This window comes from Leopardus geoffroyi, chromosome D1 (genome assembly GCF_018350155.1).
Source record: "Leopardus geoffroyi isolate Oge1 chromosome D1, O.geoffroyi_Oge1_pat1.0, whole genome shotgun sequence".
Taxonomy (NCBI): Eukaryota; Metazoa; Chordata; class Mammalia; order Carnivora; family Felidae; genus Leopardus; species Leopardus geoffroyi.
The window spans coordinates 102,931,970-102,957,232 of NC_059329.1; the positions used below are offsets into that span (position 1 = coordinate 102,931,970).

The window sequence follows — 25,263 nt, forward strand, 5'->3', positions numbered from 1 at the left end:
TGAGAGAGAGATTGAGAGAGACAGAGTGTGAGCAGGAGAGGGGCAGAGAGAGAGGGAGACAGAATCCAAAGCAGGCTCCAGGCTCTGAGCTGTCAGCACAGAGCCCGACACGGGGCTCGAACTCACAAACTCTGAGATCACGACCTGAGCCAAAGTCGGACGCTTAACTGACTGAGCGACCCAGGTGTTCCAACATCAGGGTTCTTGAGATGTGGTGTGAGGATCCCCATGTCTGTTGACATCTGTGCTGACTATGCAGAAGCAGTGGGAGTGTTTGCAGCAGCAGCTATGGCAGCAACCCCACACCACTAGCCGTCCTAGGCTTCGTGGCCGTGCGCTCACAATGTAAAAAAGAGCCAGTTTCACTTGTTAATGTACTTGATGGAGCTGTAAGAATTACTAATTTTATTGTTTGTGACCTTGAGCACACGTCTTTTTGAAATCTCCTGTGCTGATGAAATAGGAAGTACTTGGCGAGCCCTGTGCTGCATCCAGAGTGTGGTAGTGGACCTGGGGGAAAGCACAGGTGCTCTAGTTGGAGTTTCTGAGTGGACCAGCCACTCTTTTTACGGAATGCCATTTTTACTTGGGCAAAAATGGCAAGCTATGGTTTTAGACTTGAGTATTTGCTAGACATTTTCTCAAAAATGAATGCAATGAGCTTGTCACTTTCAGGAAAAATAACTAGCAGTACTTGTTGCCTGAATTTTCAAGTGAAAAACTTGTACCTGCCATTATGAGCCTGATAACACACCCATACTTAAAAGACTATTTATTTATCTATCTATTTATTTATTTATTTGTTTATTTATGGTTTATTTTATTTATGGGGTGGGGACACGCAGAGAGAGAGGGAGAGAGAGAATCCCAATCAGGCTCTACACTGCCAACACAGAGCCCGACATGGGGCTTGAACTCATGAAACTGAGATCATGACCTGAGCAAAAATCAAGAGTCGGATGCTTAATCAACTGAGTCACACGGGCACCCCAAAAGACATTTTAATCAAACCAGTGGTGATAGTAATGACTGTGATTTTTCTTTTGATGTTGTATAATGAAATGTGTTAACATGTAGAAGATCTGCATTACTCTGTGAACCAGTATTTTCCAAATGACTAGTGTGTGGTGTTTCAGAATCACGAATGGGTAACTGACCCATTCAAAGCGCAAGACAGACCAATGCATTTTAATTTAACAAAGTGTGAAGAAGAGGTCACTCATTTGGATTCAGATTCTACATTACTGCTAACTTTAGAGAAACTCTACTCGCTCTTTAGAGAAGTTCTACTTGTTGTGTATTAGCGTACTATCAAAGAATATACACAATTATCTGAAAAAATTGTTGAAAATTCTTTTTCCAACTTTTTGTCTGTGGGAGGCTGGATTTTCTTCATATACTTCAACTAAAATAACATCATGACAGATTGAACACAGAAGTAGATAGGAAAATCCAGCTGTCTTCTATTAAGCCAAACTTTAAAGACATGTGCAAAAATGTAAAAAAAAAAAAACAAAAAACCAAAAACAAAAACCCACAAACCTGCTTTTAAAAAACATTAAAATGTTAACATGGAATAAGTTTTTTTTAACTTAAATGTTTATTTTGAGAGAGAGAGAGCATGGGGGAGGGGCAGAGGGAGAGGGAGAATCCCAAGCAGGCTCCGCACTGTCAGCATAGAGCCTGAGGTGGGGCTTGATCTCATGAATCATGACCTGGGCTGAAATCAGGACTTAGAAGCTTAACCGACTGAACCACCCAGGCACCCCTATTTTTACTGTTAAAAAAATATTTATTTATTTAATTATTTATTTATTTTCGAGAGAGGCAGACCGAGTCCAAGTGGGGTAGGGGCAGAGAGAGAGGGAGAGAGAAAAACCCCAAGCAGGCTCTACACTGTCAGTGCAGAACCCAACATGGGGCTCGAACAGTAAGATCATGACCTGAGCTGAAATCAAGAGTCAGGTGCTGAACCACCTGAGCCACCCAGATGCCACCCTATTTTTTCTTTTAAGTGAAATACTTAAAATTTCTCAGTACAGGAAAATAGTAATATATATATAACTGACACCAGTGAATACTTTTTGGATCTTCATAATTTTTAAGACTGTGTAAAGGGGTCTGGAGACCAAATAATTTAACAAGTACTTGTTAAGAGTGAATGGTTGTTAAGAGTGAACGTTAGGGTTCCATTGGAAAGGGATCTCTTAAGTCCCATGAGGGCTTTGTCTAGTGCCTGGCACATAGTGGGTGCTCAGTAAAAATTTGATGGGAGGGAGGGAGGACCAACCAGAGAGCAATTTTTATGATGAGTATAGATTTTGAAGAGTTGGCTTTTGACCTGGATAACTTTCTGACTCCGTATAGATAAGAAACCTGATCGGGAAGAAATTCAGATGAGCAGTATGGGATCAAACACAAAATCATTAGGTAGGTGATTAATTCCTGCCTAAGGACACGGAGTTATATTTCATTGGGATGAGAACTGTCTGGCTCTGCAGTTTCTTTTCTAGCACCTTCATCATCCTGGGAGAGCATTCATTGGCTGGACATTTCTATTTGGAAGGATGTGAGGAGATTTAGTGAAACTTGATATATCTACTTTCTTCCACATTCCCACATATTCAAAGGTTCAAAAAAAACCCCCAAATCTTAATTCACCCTTGTCCCCACCCCCACTTACTACAGAATTATGTTTGGGTCCTTAAACTGTTACCGAGTTTCACAGGCTGACCCCAGGCTCCCTTTCCATCTTCTTTCCATGTACTCTGTTTCAGCCCACCTGGTCTAATTTGCTATTTTGTCTCTTTACTTTTTAAATTTTTCTCAGAGCATACTTCCTGCTGGAATGCCCTTCTTCCCCTTTGCTTTGCTAAATTTTCTTTATCCCCAGAGGCTTAACCAAGTCCTGTCTCCTTTGTTAGGTGCTTCCTGACTGTTGCAGCACCCCTACGCTCTCTTCTTAATTCCAATGCCATTTATAGACAGATCTCTTCTGTTTTGCTTTATTATCATATGTCATACTCTGTGTGTTTCATTTAATTGTCTTCCCAACTAGATTCAAATTATTTTTAAGTCAGGGACCTTAAGTCAAGGACTAGAACTTAATGACTTTCTGGAGCATTTGATAAAGTTTACTTCCCAACAGGGGTGCCTAATTCACACTTATCTGTTTAATATGTATGGTACACCAGAGGGAATATCGTATTTCTTGTACTTTTTTCATTAGATAACAACTATTCCACACTGAATGAGAGAGGGGACCACAACAGAACACTGGATCGATCCGGGGATCTAGGTGAAATGGAGCCATTGAAGGGAACACCCCTGATGGTAAATTCTCTTTTATATACTCTTGTCCTTCTAAGGCTAGTTCTGTTTTGAAACCTTCATGTTTTGTGAAATAGGAAGAAAGTACCTAGTGAAAGACAGTATCCTTTTCTGATAGGGATTTTCAGGAAAAGTAGGAGTTTTGACTCCTGTTGAGATTTCTTGGGTCATAATTCTGCAACGGTCAGGTTAGGAGAAGGAAGACCATAAATGTATTGCTGATGTGACTAATGCCAATAGATTCTCATACATTACTCTCTTCCTGTCCCTGCCTTTTCTTGAATATCTTGCCCTTTTCTTACTATTATCTTGTTTTGTTTGAGTTGACCAGTTTCGGGATTTTCCTTAGGTTTGGCACATACTCACGAGGTTTCTATTTCCTTACTCTCATACTAACAAATTGCATGTGTTCACAGCAGGACGAGGGGCAGGAATCTCTGGAGGAAGAGTTGGATGATGAGGGGGACCAAGTGTCTAACCCCTCCATGGTATGTCCTCCAGCCACCCCCAAGATCGTCCTTGAGGAAGGAGGTCCCTATGTGCCAGCAGTTTGCCAATCAAGCTGATCCAGTCGGGCCAGAGACCCTAGTCTCAGCCGCTTGGCGCTTGGGGGTGCTGCTTCTGTGATTATTGCCTCTTAAGAGGCTGGGACGTGCCTCCGGTGATCTGATTCTCCATTCCGTGCTGCTTTCCTCCCTCCGGATTTGCTCAACTGTCTTTTGGTTCTCCTCATTCCCAACCCTATTAACGTTTCTTTCTCTTTTTTCCCTACAGCAGAAGATTTAGCACCACTGTCTGCACTACATCTGGGCTTATAATATATGTACTTTTATTTTTTGGTGGTGAAATGGACTGACGATTTTTCCCTTTCTTCGCTGGACTGTTGTGCCAACTGCCAGGCTGCCTCCTGCCCTTATAGCCCTAAGTGGCCACCTTCTTTCTACCAACTCCTACCTTCTTCCAGTGAAGCTTAATTGTCCCTCCTCCCCCCTCCAGATCCCCTCCAGTTGCTCCCAAGAAGCCTGACTCGGTTATATGCATATCTTGAGAAACTGCTGCAAATTAGCTCTTTTTGCCAGTTCTCCCTGGAACTCTTGGCCTTGTGTGGAGGGAGGGGGAGAGTGGGAATCCTCACTGGAAGCCGTGGGAAGAATTGGAAGTTACATGCTGTCTATGCAGTGTCCAGCACTCTGATAAACTGATGATTCTTAATCAAGATTTTTTTTTCTTGGTGGGGAAGGGACTTTTATTTTTTTGGAGAATCGGAAGTGTGAGCTCTTCCCGTATTCCTGATGACTATTTTTGAATCAAAGAAGGCTGGCAACATTGGCACATTCCACCTGGCAAGGGCCCTTGAGTAAGTGAAGGTCTCCTAGAACTGAGATTAAGAAACCTTGGTCTCATCTCCAGGCCAGGGACCACTGTGGACCTACAGACTCCATCTCTTCTCCAAGCCTCATGCCAACCCTCAGCTGCTGCCACTGCCCTTTACTAAGGCTGTCCTTAATCTTCCTCTCCCATCCTGTGAAATGTCTGCTGACTTGGCCTGGCCATTTGCAAGAGGCTGTAGAAAGAGGAGAATGTGTCAAGGAAGACTTTTTGGGTGAGAAGGATCAAAAAGATGTCTTCTGGGGAGGAGAAGAACCTCTAGCAGGAGCTAGTAGGAATGTACATGAATCAGTTAGTCTGAAACTGGCAGGAAGCTTTGAAGCTGGCTTCCCCCCTGCCCTTCTTTCTCCTTTCCTTACCCTTCTAGCTCTGTCCTCCCCTGCCTTTTCCCTGGATTGGTTGGCTGACAAAAGGACTTGATGTACATACTCCTGCCCCCTTTACCCTTAAAAGGTGGGGGATCGCCCCTGGATTTGCCTCTTCTTTGTGCCTTTGGCCTGGGGTGCATCTCCTCCTTCCCTTCCATGTGCCTTTCTTTGCCTCTGCAGTCTCATTTTCATGATTTTGCAAATTATATTTTGTTGCTTTCTTACCCACTATTGGCCCTAACTAGCAGAAAGGAGGGATGACCTAGAGAACCTCAGATTCTCCATTGGGAATTGGTAGAACCTCTGATTTCAGCCATTCAGCTTTGCTCAATAGTATATGGCTGGGGTTTTGCAAACATCCTGTTCTGATGAATCTCAAAATGTGGGAGGAGTGAGTGGTGCGACTCTTACTCCTTAGTTGCCCAGAATTTATCGTCATCTCCCAAGGGGCCGGAGGGAAGTCGCATCTGTGCCCTCCCTGCCCCACCCCACCCCCAGCATCTCCTCCTTTCTGTTTAGTGTTTATTAGTGGGTTGGGCTAGAGGAATCAGCTGCTATGCTGGTTGATTTTTTTTAACCCTTTTCCTTATTTGCCTTTTACTCCTCCCCTTAATCTAAAAGCTCTGTTCAATGCAACTGGAAATCTTTATCCTTCTCTCTCCCCCTTCCCTTATATATTGAGGCTATGGGGTAGGAGACAAGTGCACAACCCACCACCCCCCTTCCCTTTCCCCTATGCATTAAAATCCCTTATTTACCGCCCCCCTCCCCCCCCCCCCCCATTTCTTCCCACTCCTTTTCTGGCAAAAAGGAGCCTTTTCCTCTCTGTGACCCTAAGAACATACTGCACAGGGGAAATTGCCCCCATCTGGACCTGGCTCCACTCTTGGTTTCTCTTGTCCTCTTCTGCTCTTTTCCTGGTGCTCTTTTTCTCGGTGGGGTGTGGGTAATAGAACAGCCATGGGCTTTTGGGGACCTTTAACTATTTTTTTTTCTTTTTTGTTTATAAAAACACTAAACATTCAATTCCAGAGAACCAAAAATCCCACCTCCCCACCGAACAGTACTAAGGGGCGTGTCTTCTGCTCCATACCTTTTCTGTTTTCCTTTCTCTCTTGTTAATGCTTTTAAAAACAAATGAGTTTTTTATATAAATAAAGTTTTTAAAGTGTGTATGTGGGGGGTCTGTGTCATTTCTTCACTTTAAGCTGTATCTCTTCCTTCCTTTTCATCTCGGTTATTTCCTTATGTGTATCAGTGTCCTTCTTCTCTCCAGAGCAGCCAGAAGGGGGTTTACCAGGAGCGGATTACTTTGAGCTCAGTCCTAAGTCTTACCAAGCAACATTGTTGGTAATTACATATGAAACATTTTTCCCCTCAAGATTCTTAAAAATTAAATGTGGGGCACGGGAAGCTTATTGCTAACTTAGAGATAGGAAACTGAAGTATAGGAATTAATGACTTTCTTAGTCACTGGATTTGTTTTGCAACATTTGGCAAAACTAACGTTGAACAAAAGCCCATTGCGATACGTGGCCCTCTTGAACATTTAACTTTATGGGTAGAAGATTAGAAGCTAACAACTCCAATTGCCTTCCTCCAATATTCCCTCATTTCATAAATATGAAAATGTAGAATTAAAAGGCTCATGTGTATAAGTACTGAATACTGGGCCAGAATGTTGCTTTTCAGGCTATCGGTAATCCTTTAGTAAGAAGACAAGGGACAGACCTATAGCTGCTTTTGTGTCCTACCAAGTAATATGTGGGTGAGTCACAGACACTTGCTGGGTTGACAGGGATTGTCTTTACTGCAGAGGCCAAGGATTAAGACCTATGGAAAGAGACTTATTTTTCTGGGGCCCCTATTTCCTGTTACATAATTTAAAAAAAAAAAAAGTGAGAATTTATGTAAAATGCTTTGCTGTATGCCCAATCTTTAGATTAAAAATCTATAGCTTCTGATGATGGTCATGTCTCAATTTTGTTGAACTAGGTCTTGGGTATGAAAACTTTGTTGGGCCAGTGAGACCAGGAAATCTAAGCATTGTAGCTGATCCCTTTTAAAGCTTAGTTTGTGTCTGACAGTTGTAGTTTTAGACCGGCAGGATGAATCACGGAGCCAAAAAGCTATCTAAGTTTGCTTTCCAAAGTGGTTTGGTAGTTTCACTTGAGATGCTTTTCTGTCTCTATAGAAAAACCTGGCTACTGGTGAATAGCCTTTATTTCCATTATATTCTTTATTATCCACTGACATTGAGCTAGAAACAAATCTTACACTTCCCTCTCCCTGGCTTGGTTCATTTGTTTTGTCTCATAAAGTAAATATTTACTGAACATCTTCTATGTGCTAGGTGTTGTGGATGTTAGGTTTAAAGGATGAAACAGATGGACGCTTTCTCTTTACAATCCTTGAGAGTCCTAAGATCTGTCGTTTTGTTTTTTTAGAGTAAGCTCTACCCCCAATTGTGGGGCTTGAACTCATGACCCTGAGATCAAGAGTCACATGCCTTACCAACTGAGCCAGCTAGGTGCCCTCATCTGTGGTCTTTTAAAAACATTTCTCCCCCGTGCCCCTACCTAAAGTAAGGTGTTCAACAAAATGATCTGTAAAGCCCCTGTATCTTAAGCACCCTGCACTGATGAAGCAATGCTTTTGAAACCTCTTGGTGTCTCTGACACCAAATTTAGGAAGCCTGTGGATTGTGCCAAGATTTGCCCATGTCCTCGATCCTTTAGAGGCTGAGTTGTTTTCTGGAAGTGGTAATAGTGGATGCTCCCCCACTCTTCTGTCTTAGCGAGGCTGTTTTTGTGAACGTGTTTGTGAAATGGCCATAAGGAGTATACTTTCTGACAGCTCAAAGCTATGGCTTCACTTGGCCACTTGTTCTTCCTTGCTGAACTAATGTGCTTTGTTACAAACTGGAAGCCTCTCCCCCAGGAAGAACTGAGGACCGACTGGCCTTTCTAGATCCTTGTGTTTCAATTTTGTCTGTTTCTATCTGAAGTATAGGATAATAAAGGTTCATCCTGGTATTTTCATGGATAGACTTAATAGACCAACTAGACCTGGCCTTATAGACTTGAAAAAGTGCACCAGAATTGCCTGAGAAGCTTGTTAAAAATGCAGATCCCTATGTTCCATTTCCAAAAACTGATTCGATAGAAGGGACTCAGGAATCTGAAATCTTGATAAGTCACCTAGGTTATATTTTGATGCCTTTGGTCAGTTAATTGTAACTTGAGACCGTGATCTAGTGACTTGCTTAAGGTTTTGGCCTCAAACTTGAATCTCGGATGACTGGCTTCAACTCCATTGGCACTATTAATAGTTTCGTGGTGGGTGTAATGATAATCACAGTAAGGAAGAATTCATAGAGGAAGGAATGAATTGCTTACTGTTGAATTTGAGAGAATAGTGATAGGCCAGTGTATAGGCAGAAGAAACTTAAAAAAAAATTTTTTTTTTAAATACTTTTGAGAGAGAGAGACGGAGACACAGAATCTGAAGCAGGCTTCAGGCTCTGAGCTGTCAGCACAGAGCCTGATGCAGGTCTTGAACTCACAAACCGTGAGATCATGACCTGAGGCCAAGGTTGGACACTTAGACTGAGCCACCCAGGCACCCAAGAAACTTCTCTTCAAATCAAGTCCTGTAGATAAGGTCCAGGCTGCTGAGGGCTGAAGCTAGTCCTTGATACGGGGCCCTGTAACGCAGAGAGAATTTCTGGAGTTGCTGACTTTAATGTGTCACTTCTGGCTACAAGGGTACCTTGACTGGGGAGATAGTGACCCCATTGACCAAAGTCAGGTGGGTGTGTTTAGAAGCTTAAATTACTCCTGAGAGACAGCCTACCTCAAGAAAATACAAGAAAAGTTAAGAAAAGACATTGTAGGAGGGAATTTCTTTTTCTCATACCCTGTGACCTCCTGACTTTCATGTTGTCTGACAGTGTCCCTTAAAGCATTACTTCTTCAACTGATCCAGAATTTAGGGGCAAACATGGATGCAGAGAAAGCTGGAGGAAGTGAGGTAGGGAAAGCATGAAAATCATCATTTTGGTCTGTCTGCATTATCATAACCTGACTGTTTTTCTCCTCTTTATGGTGGTATGAAATAACCAGGACCAGCTTTCACAAGTGGATTGAGTCAAGAGACTTATGCTTGTTTGTATAATTGTAAGAGCCATAAGCATTATTGTAAGCAAGGTGTTTTATTTTTAGCTGAGGAAAAAGTGCTACATTCCTCTCCATATACATTTCTATTGTTGAAAAGGACAGGTTCTCCCACTTTCAGTGTAGGTGCAGAAGGGAATACTATCTTGCTGTCTTTTCTCAGATATCTCTAGTGCTAATGGGGGCACAGCCTGAATGGCCTAAGGTGATTGTGCCTGAGGAAAAGAAAATGTGGGTTATGTGGTGAAGTTGTGCTAGGTAGGCACTTACTCTGCTCTTGTCTTCACTTCAGGCCTTTTTTCCTCTGCGTTTAAGGCAAGGTTAGCACTGGTCTTTTGCAAACTTTGGGCTCGGAGTCTTTTTACAACCTGCTCTTGTCAGAATCAAGAGTGGGCGGAGTATAGTGTGTATAGTTGGGACTAGTTAAGGCTTCTATTGTTGGCATTCTGGTGGATTAGATAATCTGAAATGTCATTTCAGCAGAAATAAGATGCTGGGTAAATGTATTTATAAATAATACTTATGAACACATTGATGAACAAGCATAAAAGTAAGGAATCTACAGATCTTCAAAATGAAGTGAAAACTGGAATCCTAAGAAGTAAGCAAATGCTAAAGCTAGCTTTTACCCAGAGTTTTTACCAAACTCAGCAGACTTGAAGCATCTATTTTAGTGACTATACAGGGTATGGGAAACAGGAAATAAGGAATTTTGCAGGTGACTCCAGGTAAAGCTGGAGTACCCCCAGTGTCAAGGTGAACAAGAAACTGTATAGAAGGGGCAGCAAGGAGCTTCTTTGTCCCCATCATGGTGCTCGATGGAAGGAAAAATAAGTCCAGTATCTTCTCTGAGGAGTTGTAACCACAAGATGGCCCTCTGTGGGTTTTTAGTCCAACAAATTTTTGCACTACCTGTGTGGTCCCCCAAAACACATTAAAGTGGTATCTAGTTGCTCATGCCTCCAGGTGATTTCCAGAAGCAAATGAAGTCCCTGCAATGCTTCAGTCCCCATTGAGAAACTCCTCAGGCAAATGAGCAGTCCTGCTCAAAAATTACGATACGCAAATAAGGCACCATGAGTGAAGAGGGGGACAAAAAAGACACGGAAGCGGATCCTTAAATACTAAAGATGTTGGCATTGACCCACAGATTATAATGAAATAACGTTTTGATCATTAAAATAAGTTTGACAATAAAACATCCAGATTTGAAAAAAAACATTTTCAATTAGGAAAAAATACAAATTTGCAATAAAAACTCAGATTAAATAGGTTGGAAAAGTTGAAGGGTACTACTGAAATGGAATATAGTTCTCAACAAATTATTCAGAATGAATTCCACAGAAGAAGAGAAGAAGGAAGAATGGAAAATAACGAAGATGGTGAGATTCGGACAAGAGGAGATTTGATGCACGTTATCTGAAGCTCCAGGAGGAAATAATACGAAGCAAGAGACACTATCCAAAGAGAGGATGGCTGATAAATTTTCAGATTTGGTGAAAGTCACCAGACCTTGGATTTAGGAATCCCAATGAATTCCAAGCAATTTGAAAAGGAACTCATTTCTAGAGACAAAGTGAAATGCAGGAAACTGAAAATCTTGAACAGTTAGATAGAAAACCCAAACTACATGCAGAAAACAGCTGGATGGCTAACTTCTCAGCATCAGCAATGAAAGCCAGAACACTGGAATCTTACCATTCATCCTGGTGAAAAGAAAAGAACTGTTATATGGAAATTGGCACTTAGTGCACATTAAAAATTTTTTAAGTTTATTAATTTTTTTTTCAACGTTTATTTATTTTTGGAACAGAGAGAGACACAGCATGAACGGGGGAGGGGCAGAGAGAGAGGGAGACACAGAATCGGAAACAGGCTCCAGGCTCTGAGCCATCAGCCCAGAGCCCGACGCGGGGCTCGAACTCACGGACCGCGAGATCGTGACCTGGCTGAAGTCGGACGCCTAACCGACTGCGCCACCCAGGCGCCCCTAAGTTTATTAATTTTGAGAGAGGAGATAGAGAATCCCAAGCAGGATCCACACTGTTAACATGGAGCCCAGTGCAGGGCTCCAGCCCATGAGCCATGAGATCATTACCGGAGCTGAAGTCAGCTGCTTAACCAACTGAGCCACCCAGGCACCTCTAGTGCACCTTATTAGGACTAACTAAGACCGTTTTTGGACAAAGGCCGAGTTTACCACTCAGGAGAGGTAAAAATCTATAGGATGTTCTTGAGGCAGAAGGAAAATGATCTCAAATGGCAAGTCAGATTCAAGAAAGAACACTGAACAAGATTTGTACATATTGGTAAAAGTAAGAAAACATTAACTTAGAGCAGTATGTAATTTCTGAGAGGGAGATATGGACAAATCAAAATACTAGATGACAATAGCACATCAGTTGGGGTGATTACAACATTAGTTTCATGTTCTTACATTCAAGAGGAAAGATACTAACTTAAGAATTGTGTGAGGCTATGCATATTAGCTAAATAACTAAAGAATAGACGGCGCATATAAGTTCCAAACCGTTTCTAGGAGGTGAAGAGCCTACCTGTATTTCACAGCACTGGGGCATACTATGTGGCCAACAAAGTAGATGTGTGCAGGGAAGGAGCAGTGAGTGAAATGTACGAAGGGGAAAAGAACAGATTCAAGCAATTTCCATTAAAGGGAAGTTAAATTTAAATGAAAATTGCTGGCTGGTACGTGAGTTGGGCTGACTTAGAAGGTCAAGACACTATTTTCATATTTTGTTGACTTAGCCGCTGATCCCCTGTGTTCAAAGTCTTATTTGCCTGAATCCTCACCATATCCTAATAGGGCTTGACTCAGAGTGGGGCTGGGCTGTCTCTTTGACATGAGGGAGATGTTCCTTTTGCGGAGCACTACTGATTCTAGCATAGAAGAGATCAAGGGGGAGCACTGGGCACTTCCAGCTCATCTATGGGTCTCCAGTCCTTTCCTGGGTTCTAAGAGGGGCTGAGGGCTCAGGGATGTTGGTTCAAATTTTTGATTGTTGATACATCTTTGATACATCTCTGTGACACACATTTGTAATATACATTTTTTTTTTTAATGTTCATTTTATTTTTGAGTAATAGCACAAGCAGGGGAGGGGCAGAGATAGAAGGGTACAGAGGATCCAAAGCAGGCTCCATGCCGACAGCAGAGGGACTCAATGCGGGGCTCAAACTTGTGAACTGTGAGATGGTGATCTGAGCCCAAGTCAGGTGCTTAACTGACTGAGCCACCCAGGCGCCCTGTAATATACATTTCTTTCTCTTTTACGAGCCACTTAAAGCATGTGCATCTGCAATGGGTTGCATCGATTTTATATGAGACCAAGATGTGCTAATGTCTTACTCAAGTGCCTCTTTCTTTAATCCGTTATTTATTTTCTCTTTGCTGGTGTTAATGCCTCTGAAACCTAGCTCATAGGTTTTTGAGATGATTCAGAATGATAATACACATAAAAGAACTTAGCACTAAACTGGGGCTCTGGAAGCAGACCGCCCGAGTTCAAGTCCTTATTCTGCTACTTAGCTGTGAGACCTTGGGCAAATTTCTTTAAAAAAAAAAAAAAATTTTTTTTTTTACATTTATTTATTTTTGAGAAACAGAGTGAGACAAAGCGTGAGTGGGGGAGGGGCAGAGAGAGAAGGAGACACAGAATGTGAAGCAGGCTCCAGGCTCTGAGCAAGCGGTCAGCACAGCCTGTTGTGGGGCTCGAACCCATGAACTGTGAGGTCATGACCTGAGCCAAAGTCAGACACTCAACCGACTGAGCCACACAGGTGCCCCAACCTTGGGCAGATTTCTTAAGCTTTTTGGTGGCTTTCATCATCTGTAACATGGGAGTAATAATACCTACCAGTAGGGTCATTAGGCAGGTTAAATGAGACAATGTAATTGCACTTAGAGCAGTGTGGGCACATAGAATATTACTGTATTATTGTATCAATCACCAGGCACCTCTCGTTTACATATGTGTATATATAATCTATGTTTAGTTATATGAGTACTCTGCTCAGTTATTGTACCCAACTACTTCGGGGATGATTTCAAGGGCAAAATCCAAAATAACAAGCAATCGGTGCACATGTTCAGCCTCTGGTTTAGGAAAAGCTAGGAATGGTCACTCGGTGGGTACTCATGCCTCTTCGGTCCAGGCCCCATTCTAGATGTGAGGACCTTTAGGAATGAGCCTTGCAGAATTAACATTAAGTGCTTAGATACTACTTCGTCACAGGCCCAGGTGGATGTGTCCCTTAAGGCTGGTAGTGCTTGTGACGCATAGACTTCTCTGAACCTGAGATACCACAGTTTTTCTGTATGTCTGTAGCCTTGAGAGATCAAAGACATACTCTTCATGCAGAACCTGTGAGATATTTGAAGGGATTCAGTGGAAAGAATGAGAAAAAAGCTACACATTTGGGATGATGGCTTACACAAGTGACAGGGATTAAGAAGGGCACTTGTCAGCGATGAGCAGAGGGTGAATGTATATGGAAGTGTTGAATCGCTATATTGTACAACTGAAACTAACATAACACTATGGTAACTAACTGGAATTAAAATAAGAACTTAAAATTGAAGCAGTGTAGGAATTCAACAGAAAAGAATGAATGCAGTAGCGAGATGGAAATGAGTGCTCTTATATCTAGGTGTCTTGGTATATTTTTACTGTTAACTTTTCTTTTTTTTTTTTTTTAATTTTTTTTTTCAACGTTTATTTATTCTTTTTGGGACAGAGAGAGACAGAGCATGAACGGGGGAGGGGCAGAGAGAGAGGGAGACACAGAATCGGAAACAGGCTCCAGGCTCTGAGCCATCAGCCCAGAGCCCGACGCGGGGCTCGAACTCACGGCCGCGAGATCGTGACCTGGCTGAAGTCGGACGCTTAACCGACTGCGCCACCCAGGCGCTCCTACTGTTAACTTTTCAAGGCAAAGATTTTATGAAATTAAAATGAATAAAAGACTTAAAAAAAAATCTACATGTATTTGCTGTATACTAGGTCCTAGGTTGTTGATGGAGATGTGGCAGTGACCACACACCCTTGTCCTCAAGGCACTTGTAAACTACCCTGAGGGCAAAGAGTTTTAAGCAGTGAAGTGACCAGGTCACTAGCTATAGAGATAGAATGGAGGGGAAGAGACCAGATGACCGGTTAGAAGCAGCTGCAAGATTCTAGGCAAGAGATGGTAGGCTTAGACTAGACCATAGTGCAGAGACAAAATTTTATCAATTTCATGTATGTTGAGTAATGATGGTAATAATAGTTAATGTTTAGTGCTTACTGTTTCTGGGACATGAAGCACTTTGAATACATTGACATGTAATCTTCGTATCAACCCTATACAGAGGGGAATGACATGAGCATATATAGTAATAGCAAATATTTGGGGACCAACCTTTGTTCTAAAAAAGGTTTTTTAAATCATATTATTATCCCTGCAGAGTGACATAATATATGTGACTCATATAATATGACATAATCATATTATTATGCATTCTTTTTTTTTTTTAATGTTTATTTTTGAGAGTCAGAGTGCAAGCAGGGGAGGGGCAGAGAGTGAGGGAGACACAGAATCCGAAGCAGGCTCCAGTGTGCTGACAGCTCAGGGCGTGAGGCAGGGCTCGAACTCACAGACCATGAGATCATGACCTGAGCTGAAGTTGGACGCTTAACTGACTGAGCCACCCAGGCACCCCGCAATATTCTTTTTTTAATTTCTAAATTTATTTTAGAGCAAGCTGGACAGAGGGACAGAGAGAGAGAGAGAGAGAGAGAATCCTAAGGAGGCTCTATGTCTGGCATGGAGCTTGATCTCATGACCATCGAGATCATGACCTGAGCCAAAATCAAGAGTCAGACACTTAACCAACTGAGTCACCCAGGCGCCCCCACATGCATTATTCTTGTTTAATACTTACAGCTCTTGTTTGTCCCAGCTTACAGAGGAAGGAATAAAATCTTAGAGCAGTTAGGTAATTGCCTTTAGTTACACTCAGTGGCATAAGTCAGACTTTGACCAGATTTGTTGGAATCCAAATCCCATGGTTTTTGTTTGTTTGTTGGTTGGTCTATTTAAAAAATTTTTAATGTTTTTTTATTTTTAAGAGGGAAAGCGTGAGTGAGGGAGGGGCAGAGAGAGGGGACAGAGGATCCAAAGCGGGGTCTGACCTGACAGCAGGCTCCAGGCTCCGGGCTGTCAGCACAGAGCCCGATGTGGGGCTGGGCGTCAGGAACCGCGAGATCATGAACTGAGCTGAAACTGGACGTTCAACCAACTGAACCACCCAGGTGCTCCAGGCTATTTTTTTTAAATTGAGGTATTGTAGACATATAACATTAGTTTCAGGTGTACAACATAATTATTCAATATTTGTATACACTGTGAAATGAGCATCACAATAAGTCTAGTTAATATCCTAGTTATACCTAGTTATACCTAGTTAATATCTAGTTATACCTATCCATCACCATGCATAGGTAACAATTTTTAACCCTTGTAATGAGGACTTTTAAGATCTATCTTCTTAGCAACTTTCAACTATGCAATACAAAATTATTAACTATTAGTGTATAGGTTAACCTGTAGGTCATATTTCAAGCCGTGGGAGCATTTAAGCTATGGGCCAAGGAGCGTTAACGTGAGAAGAGCAGAGGGTTTAGATTCCAACTCCAGTGGCACAATGACGTTTAAGAAGGGAAGGGAGATCCTGAAAAATACTAAAAGAAGGACTGGAGAGTCTTTCCTAGAATGTTTGCTATCACTAGGGTCTTGAAACTAGAGAACTGCTTGGCTTAGGAACACTTTTCTCTTTTAAAAGAAGCCTGCATGGCTCCCCATTGTGAAGAGAAGTAATTAGCAGCAAACAGTTGGGTTTGCTTTGATCTGTTTCATCTTTGGATGATATGTTTGCTTTTCTTCTGATCTTCCTCTAGTGTTTGTTTAGCTCTTGGTCCAAGGTTTGAGGTCTAGGGTCTTAGAACCATGGATTCAATCTTTTAACTCTTCCCTCTGGTGTAAAACTAAGGTTCTGTATCCTGAAGAACCACTTTATCGATTGGAGAAAATGGGCAATAACTCAGATTCTTCCCACTCTCACCCTTGCCTGACCATCGTGTCTCATCTTCCTGCTCCTCTCTTGCTTGCTCTTTGATCCCTCTCTTTCTTTGCTTTCCTCTTTATCTCTCTTCCACTACATGTCTAGTTGCTGCTACTCAAGACCTGTACTACCTGGTAGCCTATCAAGAATCACAAATCTCTGGTTCCATGTCTTGCTCCTCAGAATTTTGTCCCTTTAACAGCAGTGAGCATAGCCAATAGAGAAGAGAGGGAAGATGGCTTCCATCCTGTGACTCCTAGAAGGAAGCCACTTCAAGGGAGGTTGCCTTTGTAGCGAATCTTCCCTGCAGAGCAGAGATACCCAGCTCACTTGGGATAGGGATCCTGGAGGATTGGCAGGACTGACCTGGGAACACAAAGCCTCTCCTTTATTCTTTCCCTTACCTGTGACTCACTGTGATTCCAACAGACTTCCTGCCACATCACCCCATGCTTTCAAGGGTCAAGTGGGAACAGTGCAGGCTGGAGACTTGTCCTTTTAGGGCAGTTCTCCACCTGTGAGATAGCACAAGTAAAACACCAAGCACAGAGCATAAAAATAGCTGCCAAATACGTGAGTACCCACCTGTGATAGAAGAGATGATGAATGGGTGTCCTCTGCTGGCACAGTCCATCACCACCAGGCACCTCCCCCTCTGCAAAAGGGTGTGCGCATTCAGCAGCATATCCCTTAACCCCATCCTGCCACATACATTGATTTTTTTAAAATCTTGGTTTCAATGATAAAAGCTTATTGCTTTTTTTTTTTTTTTTCCAAAATCTAACAGCAGATTGTTTAACTAAAACTCTTCACTCCCTTTTATGTCACTCTGCAGGGATAACTACTGACATTTTGTTGCATATTCTTCCAAATGTCTTTCTATGTGTACTCATACAACATATACTCCTGGGATTAATGGAATTACTCTATGCAGGCTATACATATTGCTCTGAAATTTGTGTTTTCCTCTAAAAATATGTCATGGACATCTTTCTACTACATCTAGGTCCTTCTTGTTTTCCTCATGATTGGCTAGTTTACTACTGTAAGTCTGACATTCTGTTATTTAGACCCTGGCACACTCCAGCTTCTGTGCTAACATGGAACCCAACAGCCCAATTCCTTAGGAGACTAGGTGCCCATGATCCTATGGTTGGGTTGAGCAGACCTCCCTTCTGTCATCCCTCTCTCTGACAGATGGTTGATGGTTAAACCTGTCAACCTCCTCACCCCACTTCCCCAGAGGATTTGGAAATAAGCTTCCTGCTGCTCTGTGCCCCCGGGCACAGATGCTAAGCAGCACACCCTCTCCATCCCTCAGAACACAAGGAGCTGGGGCAGGAGGGAGGGGTGGCTTTTTTACTTAGGTTTCATTTGAAAATAGGAGTTGCTGTGCCTGCCATCTCCAGGCATGATTTGAGTGCAAAAACAAGTGGGATGCAGCTGACTTTGAGTCGTGGCCAGCCACTTGAAGGCTGCAACCTGCTTCTGACTTGCTACTGATAGAATTCCTAGGACCTTGGTCCAACTTGATTCTTAGTATGTCTTCGCTGTACTTTTGGGAGGACAGGCTTCAAGCTCTCCTCTCTTGGTCTGGTTAATGTCTGACTGTGAACATTTGGTAACTCAGCTCTGACTTCATCTTCTTGTAGAGTGTCTTAAATTCTGGTAACTCTCATTCCAGTGATGGTTACCTCATTGCCAGTTAGTTGCTTTGCAACTTGCAGTTCTGTATAATGTCACTTAAATAATACTTTTCTTTTCTTTTTAAAAAATTTTTAATGTTTTTATTCATTTTTGAGACAGAGAGAGACAGAGCATGAGCAGGGGAGGGGCAGAGAGAGAGGGAGACACAGAATCTGAAGGAGGCTCCAGGCTCCAAGCTGTCAGCACAGAGCCTGACGCGGGGCTCAAGCTCACGGACGGTGAGATCATCACCTGAGCCGAAGTCGGACGCTCAACTGACTGAGCCACCCAGGCACCCCTAAATAATACTTTTCTAAGCTGAAATCTTGACTCTATTCCTATTTCATTCATCCTGCAAATATTTGTTCAATGACCACTTTATAACCAAAAGCCATTTCTGTCTTTGAGGAGTTTTGGTCCCAGGGATGGAGGCATTAAATTTGAATTAATGAGATAAGCATTACTATAATGATGACTTTCTAGCATTGTAAGAGGGGCAAACTGCTGGGAGGGTGGGCAAGGCTTCACTGAGGTGATAATTTAGGTTGTTTTCAAAGGATAACTAGGATTCTACCAATTGATGCAAAATCATGCAGGTCAGATGGAATAATGTGCCGAACTACAGAGGTATAAAAGTAATATGGTTCACTGGGTATCTAGTAGGTGAGGGGAAATTTCTCTTTATAGAAACATTTCATTTAAAAATGAGAGTGATCAAAGTAAAATATCATCGCTTTGCAGTCATTGATAACTAGATCTTAGGCATCAACAGCTGGTAATATCAAGAAAAGAGCCAATCAGACACCATCTACAAAGTGGTTTTGGAAAAAAAAAATCCTGGGGTGCCTGGGTGGCTCAGCTGGTTAAGTGTCCCACTCTTGATTCCAGCTCAGGTCATGATCTTGCAGTAGTGAGAGCCATGCTGGGCTCTCACTGCATCGGTCTCCATGCTGGGCATGAAGCCTGCTTAAGATTTTCTCTTCCTCCCCTTTTGCCCCTCTTCCCTGCTCCCATTCTCTCTCTCTCTCTGTCCCCCTCAAAAAAGTACTGAATGTGATCAAATCTCTAGATCCAATTATTTTATAAGAAATACAGAAGATGGAGGAAATGTTAAAATATACCATGGGGATGCAATTAGCAAAATGGGGGGATAGCAGGAAATGTAGGTGACCCAATTTCTTTAATGAAGAAAAAGGATGAAAGGATATTACAGATGAAAAGAAAGGCATTAGTTAATCTCAATACACAAGTCTTATTTGGATCCTGATATAAACATGATATTTTATGAGATACTTAGAAATCTGAACACAGGATACTTGATATTACTAAGGAATTATTTTTATTTTATTTTATTTAAGAAAAAATTTTAATGTTTATATCTGAGAGAGAGAGAGAGCATGCAAGCTGGGGAGGGGCAGAGAAGAAAGGGAGACACAGAATCTGAAGCAGGCTCCAGGCTCCGAGCTGTCAGCACAGAGCCTGATGTGGGGCTTGAACTCACCAGCTGTGAGATCATGACCTAAGCCCAAGTCGGATGCTTAGCCAACTGAGCCACCCAGGTGCCCTGAGATTATTGTTTTTCAGATGTGACAGTGGTATTGTCAATTTCTTGTCAATTTGAGCAATATGATGAAATTTTAGTGGATGAAATCTTATGAGGAGTTTGCTACAAGTAGTATGGGACAAGCGTGAAGGGGGAAGTATAAATGAAATAAGACGGGCTGTGAGCTGATAGCCACTGAAGCTGGGTTATGGGCATATGGAGGCTTATTATAATATTTGACTTTTATGTTTATTTGTAACTCCCCATAATAAAAAAGTTTTTTGGTTTTCTGTTTTTTTGTTTTGTTTTGTTTTTAATGGTGATAACCAATTTGGGAGCTAATTGTTCGGAGCAGCCTAGGCCCAGGGACACATAGACAGGAGCCAGAAATGGGACTAGGAAGGGGGTGGCGATGGCCGCAGTGGTGGTTGGGTTATGAAGTTCTTTTCCTGTCACAAGCAGGCAAATGGATTTGAAACCACCGTGGGGACCTAGGGTTCTGTGGCGGTACCTCCTGAGCAGCCACAGGGATGGGGAGAGTGGGGCTGAACAGAAGATACGCCAGTTCACCTACACATTTTAACAGCTTTGCTTCTAGCTGCTTTGTTAAAATTGGGCTTCTGGGTAACATTTAAAAACAAGATACTGAGGCTTTAAAATTTTTCTCTAACCATTGGGGGAACGATTGGATATTTGAAAGGTTATTGCTTGAGCTGTAGTGCAGAAGATCAGAGGTGGGGAAATTAGCTACGGGACTATTGTGATATCACAAGTGAATGAGAAATTTGTTTCGAGAGGAATTTAGCTAATGAAGATTTGGTCCAGGAGGTGAAAACATTCTGTGAGAGTATTTTGTAGTCATCAGAAGGACAACAAAGAGGGTCAGGAAATACGCTGACTCTTCTGACAACAAAGTCTCCCTGAGCGCCTACTGGACGACGGGCTGCAGCCCAGCTCCCTGTGCCACCCCGTTCTCAGAGATTCTGGCCTGGTCCTCCTGTGCGCCATGACTGATAGCGGGGGCAGGTAGGGAATGACACCACCTGTTTGGACTCATGGTGACCACTTCTGTCATCGAGGCCTTTGTCTCAACTACAACTGCTTCAGCTGTGTCCCCACCACATCTGCTTGACCACTACTCTAACTTCGTATCGCCCTTTTAACTCCAGACTGGAAGACCCAACAACGAACTCACTTTTCTTCCCTTATCTCCACAATCTTGGGGCCTGCCTTGCTAGGAAAATCCACTAAACTTCCCCGCTAATTATTCTCCTCTGGAGCTAATGTCTCCCTGATCTCTGTGCCTTTAAGTCACACACCCATGCGCTGAGTGGCCGGTGACTAATAGGCTATTAATGTTCCAGACTTATAGGTGAACATGACTTAGGTACACCCCTCAGCGTCCTCCAGCCATCGGCTTTCACCCCAGTCCATCCTAATTCTGCCTGGTTTCTGCTGGTTCGGCTTTGTGGGCTGTTTTTGTTTTTTGTGTTTTCTTTACGGTTTATTTAGAGAGAGAGAGCGTGAGTTGGGTAGAGAAGCAGACAGAAGACCCCAGGCAGGCTCTGCACTGCCAGTGTAGAGCCAGACGTGGGGCTTGAACCCACAAACCATGAAATCATGACCTGAGCTGAAAACTGACTGAGCCACCCAGGCACTCCTGTTTTTTGTTTTTAAACTTTGTCTTTGCCCCTCTGACTTGATGCTTGAATGAGGCCTCCTTACTTGTTTTTGTGCTTATCATGATGGTTCTTAGCCTTCTTGGATTATGGAACTCCTTGAGAATCTGATGATAGTTAGGGATCTCTTCTAAAAGAGTGTGCACACACAGCATTTTGCCTACAATTTCAGAGTCTCTAGATTTTTAAAACTGTGCTCAGTGCAACCGGAAGCTTTTGGTGGTGGTGGTGAGGACTGCTTGATAAACACACAGTGTTCTTGGATCCAGTCCAGACATATTAAATCTGAATTTCCAGAGGTAGAGCCTAGGAACCAGCAATTCAAACAATATCCCTAGTGATTCTTAAGTATGCTAAAAATTCTTTTTAAAATTTTTTAATATTTATTTTTCAGAGAGAGAGAGAGCATGAGGAGGGGAGGGGCAGAGAGATAGAGGGAGACGCAGAGCCAGAAGCAGGATCCAGGCTCTGAGCTGTCAGCACAGAGCCCGACGCAGGGCTCAAACCCACGAACCGTCAGATCATGACCTGAGCCAAAGTGGGATGCTTAACTGACTGAGCCACTCAGGCGCCCCAAGTATGCTAAAATTGAGAAATGTCTATTTCATCTTCTCTGCTCAACCACTGAACTGTGGCTACAGGGATTCAAATTCTGCAGTCTGGGTCCTCATCCAAAGAAAACAACTGCACTTGACCCTCGAACAGCGCTGGGGTTAAGGGCGCCGATCCCCCTCCCCCACCCTGGGGCAGTCAAAAATCCACATGTAGCTTTTGACTCCCCAAAACTCAACTACTAACAGCCTACTGTTGACTCAAAACCATATTGCTAACATAAACAATTAACACATATTTTGTACGTTACATATTATGTCCTGTATTCCTGTGTTATGTCCTGTATTCTTATAAAGTAAGCTGGAGAAAATAAAATGTTCTTGAGAAAATCATAAGGAAGAGAAAATACATTTATAGTACTATACTGTATTTATTGAAAAAATTCTCAGCTAAGTGGATCCGCATAGTTCAAACCCATGTTGTTCAAAGGTCAACTGTACTTTTTCTCCAAGGCCATAGTGAATGAAGCCCCTTCTTAGAGAAGCTCTAGAATCTGACACTGGGACTGGATCTCTCGTGTCCTAGAGAGCCACATTTCCCTATTTCCTTTTATCCATCTTTCATCAATTCTTTCTGTACTTGTCTTTCCCAATCCAGAATGCAAGCTTCCTGTTCTGGAGATGCAGATTCCCACCCAAAGCAAGGTGTTCTGTGCTTTTGCGTGTTTGCCACATGTGGGGCGTATAATCCCCATGGATAGCCAGCGGTTCAGAGTGACAGGGCCTGGGGAGTGGGGTGCAGGAAACAGGTGAGCTTAGTGTTGACTGGCCCAGGTATATCCTACCAGTTCGAAACTGATGACAAGTGTAGGGCAAGTCACTGAGTAACTTCCTTTTAACTGATTCCTTTTACTGGCTGTAAAAAGAAATTTAAAATTTAATGATTGAAAACAGAAAGTACAGAAAGTTTTTTTAAAAAGGCAGAAGGTAAATCCATTGTAATCCTAAACCCTGCTGTCCCGAAGCAAGCACTATTAACATTTTGGCACCCTCCCATCAAGTGTTTTTCTGTTAAAAAAAAAAAAAAACACAAAATTTAACAGATTGGGGTGCCTGGGAGGCTCAGTCGTTTGAGCGTCTGACTTTGGCTCAGGTCATGATCTCCTGGTTTATGGGTTCCGGCCCTGCATCGGACTCTGTGCTGACAGCTCAGAGCTTGGAGCCTGCTTCAGATTCTGTGTCTCCCTTTCTTTTTGCCCCTCCTCTGCTCACACTCTGTCTCTCTCCCTCTCTCTCTCTCTCTCAAAAATAAATGAACGTTAAAAAAAATAAACAGCTGCTTCTCTGGTCTAACGTTGCCCTATAACATTTCGCAGTTAATTCTTCAAGACCATAATATTTTTTCATGGCTGCATGATATTTAATCAAATGGATATATCATTATTTAACTTTTGCTCAGTTGTTGGATATTTAGGTATAATACTTATGTGTCATATTATAAATACGCCATAATAAATACCTTTGCGCCTAAATCGTCATCATCTGGATTATTTCCTTCGAAGAGGAATTTCTGAGTTAAAAGGCAAGAACATTTTTAGGGCTCTGGGTATACTGTTCCGAACTATTTTCCAGACCGGTTAGCTCAATGGGAGTGGCTTACCACACTTGGAAGTTGGACTACTACATAATAAAAAAATACTTCCGAGGGCTTCCACACAAGCAAGATATTACATTGCGTGGTGGGTAGGTAGGGTTGAGAGGCCAAGAGAGTTGGAAACAACCTCGTTGTCCCCCGAGGAAGAGGGGTCTACTTCGTTAATACTAGAAGCATAACTTTTCAATCCTGTACAACTTCCTCTCAGACTTCAGGCTTGAGTAAACATCATGACAGACTATGACCCCCAACCTAGCTTCCCATTAGTATTCCTCCACTCTCCGGAGACCTGCCTCTGTTCTTGTTCTTTCTGCTATGGCTGCTGTTACTTCCCCTCCGGCCCCTCTCCTAAGACTACTGCTGTCTTGTTGCCCTGAGGTTCCTGTCTTGAAGTTGGAGAAGTCCTTGCGGATCCATCTCTGGACCAACGGGCTTTACCCTATCAGTGTCTTACAGTTCCTTCCATTCAGGAACTTGCACTGCGTTCCCCAGAGAATGAGATGGGAAGAGTCTCATGCAAATAAAACTCCAGAATCGTATCTTATCCTAGAACGACGGAGGGGCATTTGCACATTAGGTCCTCTTTTTTGCCCACGGCACCCCAATTAATAAATGAACACCTCTCGAAAATTTCCTAAGCTCCAACTGTTTGAAAAATTGGCAGATCGAATTTAGATTATGTCCCGATATAGGTGAAAAACGCTTGGGTACTAGTCCCATTTCTTCCTTTTCAGTTGCATAACCACCATTTAGTCTGTGTACTCTGTGTGCCCCAATTTCCTCATCAATAATGTGATGAGTCATTTGGGAATTGAAGTATTCAGTATTCAGTACGATCTGAAAGGGAATAGAGTTGTTTTTAAGGCTCACTTTACAAGCCAGGGACATAGAAGGCTAAGAATAAAGAGGAACTTCTTGGGTGATGAGTAGATCAATTGTAGTTCAAAACGTTAACTGGATCAACACAGAAATGGGTCCTATTGTACCTAAGAGTTTGATAAAGCATCGCAAATCAGTGAGGGAAGAAAAGTCAGAAGATGATATGGGGATGATGGAGTTAACAATTAGGAGAAAAAAAAATCTTTTTAGATTTTTTTCCCCCTGTACCACGTTCTACATTAACTTAGATTTAAAAACATATATTTTTAAAAAGGGAGGAAAAAATAAATATTAATTTTTAAGGGGAAGAGCTTGCAAACTTTTTGAAAAAAAAAAAGACTTTATTTTCTGAAGCAGTTACAGAAAAATTGTGTGGAAAGTATAGAGCATTCCCCTCTATCTCCTCACGTCATCCCCTCTCCACCCCTGCCCCAATTTCCCCTATTATTAACATTTTGTGTTAGTGAGGCAGTATTGATGTATACATTATTTTTAACTGAAGTCAGTAGTTTACCTTAGGGATCACTCTCTGTGTGAGTTTCTTTCTCTTTTAAAAAAAAATTATTTAAATTTATTTTTAATGTTTTTATCTGTTTTTCAGAGAGAGAGAGAGACACAGAGCACAAGCCTGATGTGGGGCTCAAACCCATGAACCATGAGATCGTGACCTGTGCCAAAGTCGGTGCTTAACCGACTGAGTCACCCAGGTGCCCCTCTTTCTGTGGGTTTTGACTAATGTGTAATGATGATATGTATCTACTGAGGCACCTGGGTGGCTCGGTTGGTTAAGCGTCTGACTTCGGCTCAGGTCATGATCTCACAGTACCCGAGTTCAGGCCCGCGTTGGGCTCTGTGCTGACAGCTCAGAGTCTGGAGCCTGCTTCGGATT

General features: G+C 42.5%; 1 protein-coding gene across 17 annotated transcripts in view; it reads left to right on the plus strand.

The window, feature by feature from the left end:
- CTNND1 (catenin delta 1) overlaps positions 1–6,262 on the plus strand; it is a 47,755-nt gene extending 41,493 nt beyond the window's left edge. For 8 of the 17 annotated variants that reach the window (XM_045485289.1, XM_045485291.1, XM_045485293.1 and 5 more), the window contains 4 exons: positions 2,368–2,430; positions 3,230–3,333; positions 3,747–3,818; positions 4,105–6,262. In XM_045485289.1, coding sequence (XP_045341245.1) covers positions 2,368–2,430; positions 3,230–3,333; positions 3,747–3,818; positions 4,105–4,116 — 251 coding nt within the window. In that variant the 3' untranslated portion in view covers positions 4,117–6,262. The remainder of the gene's footprint in view (positions 1–2,367; positions 2,431–3,229; positions 3,334–3,746; positions 3,819–4,104) is intronic. The other 9 variants (XM_045485301.1, XM_045485297.1, XM_045485303.1 and 6 more) reach the window with 4 other exon arrangements.
- The last annotated feature ends 19,001 nt before the right edge of the window (positions 6,263–25,263 follow it).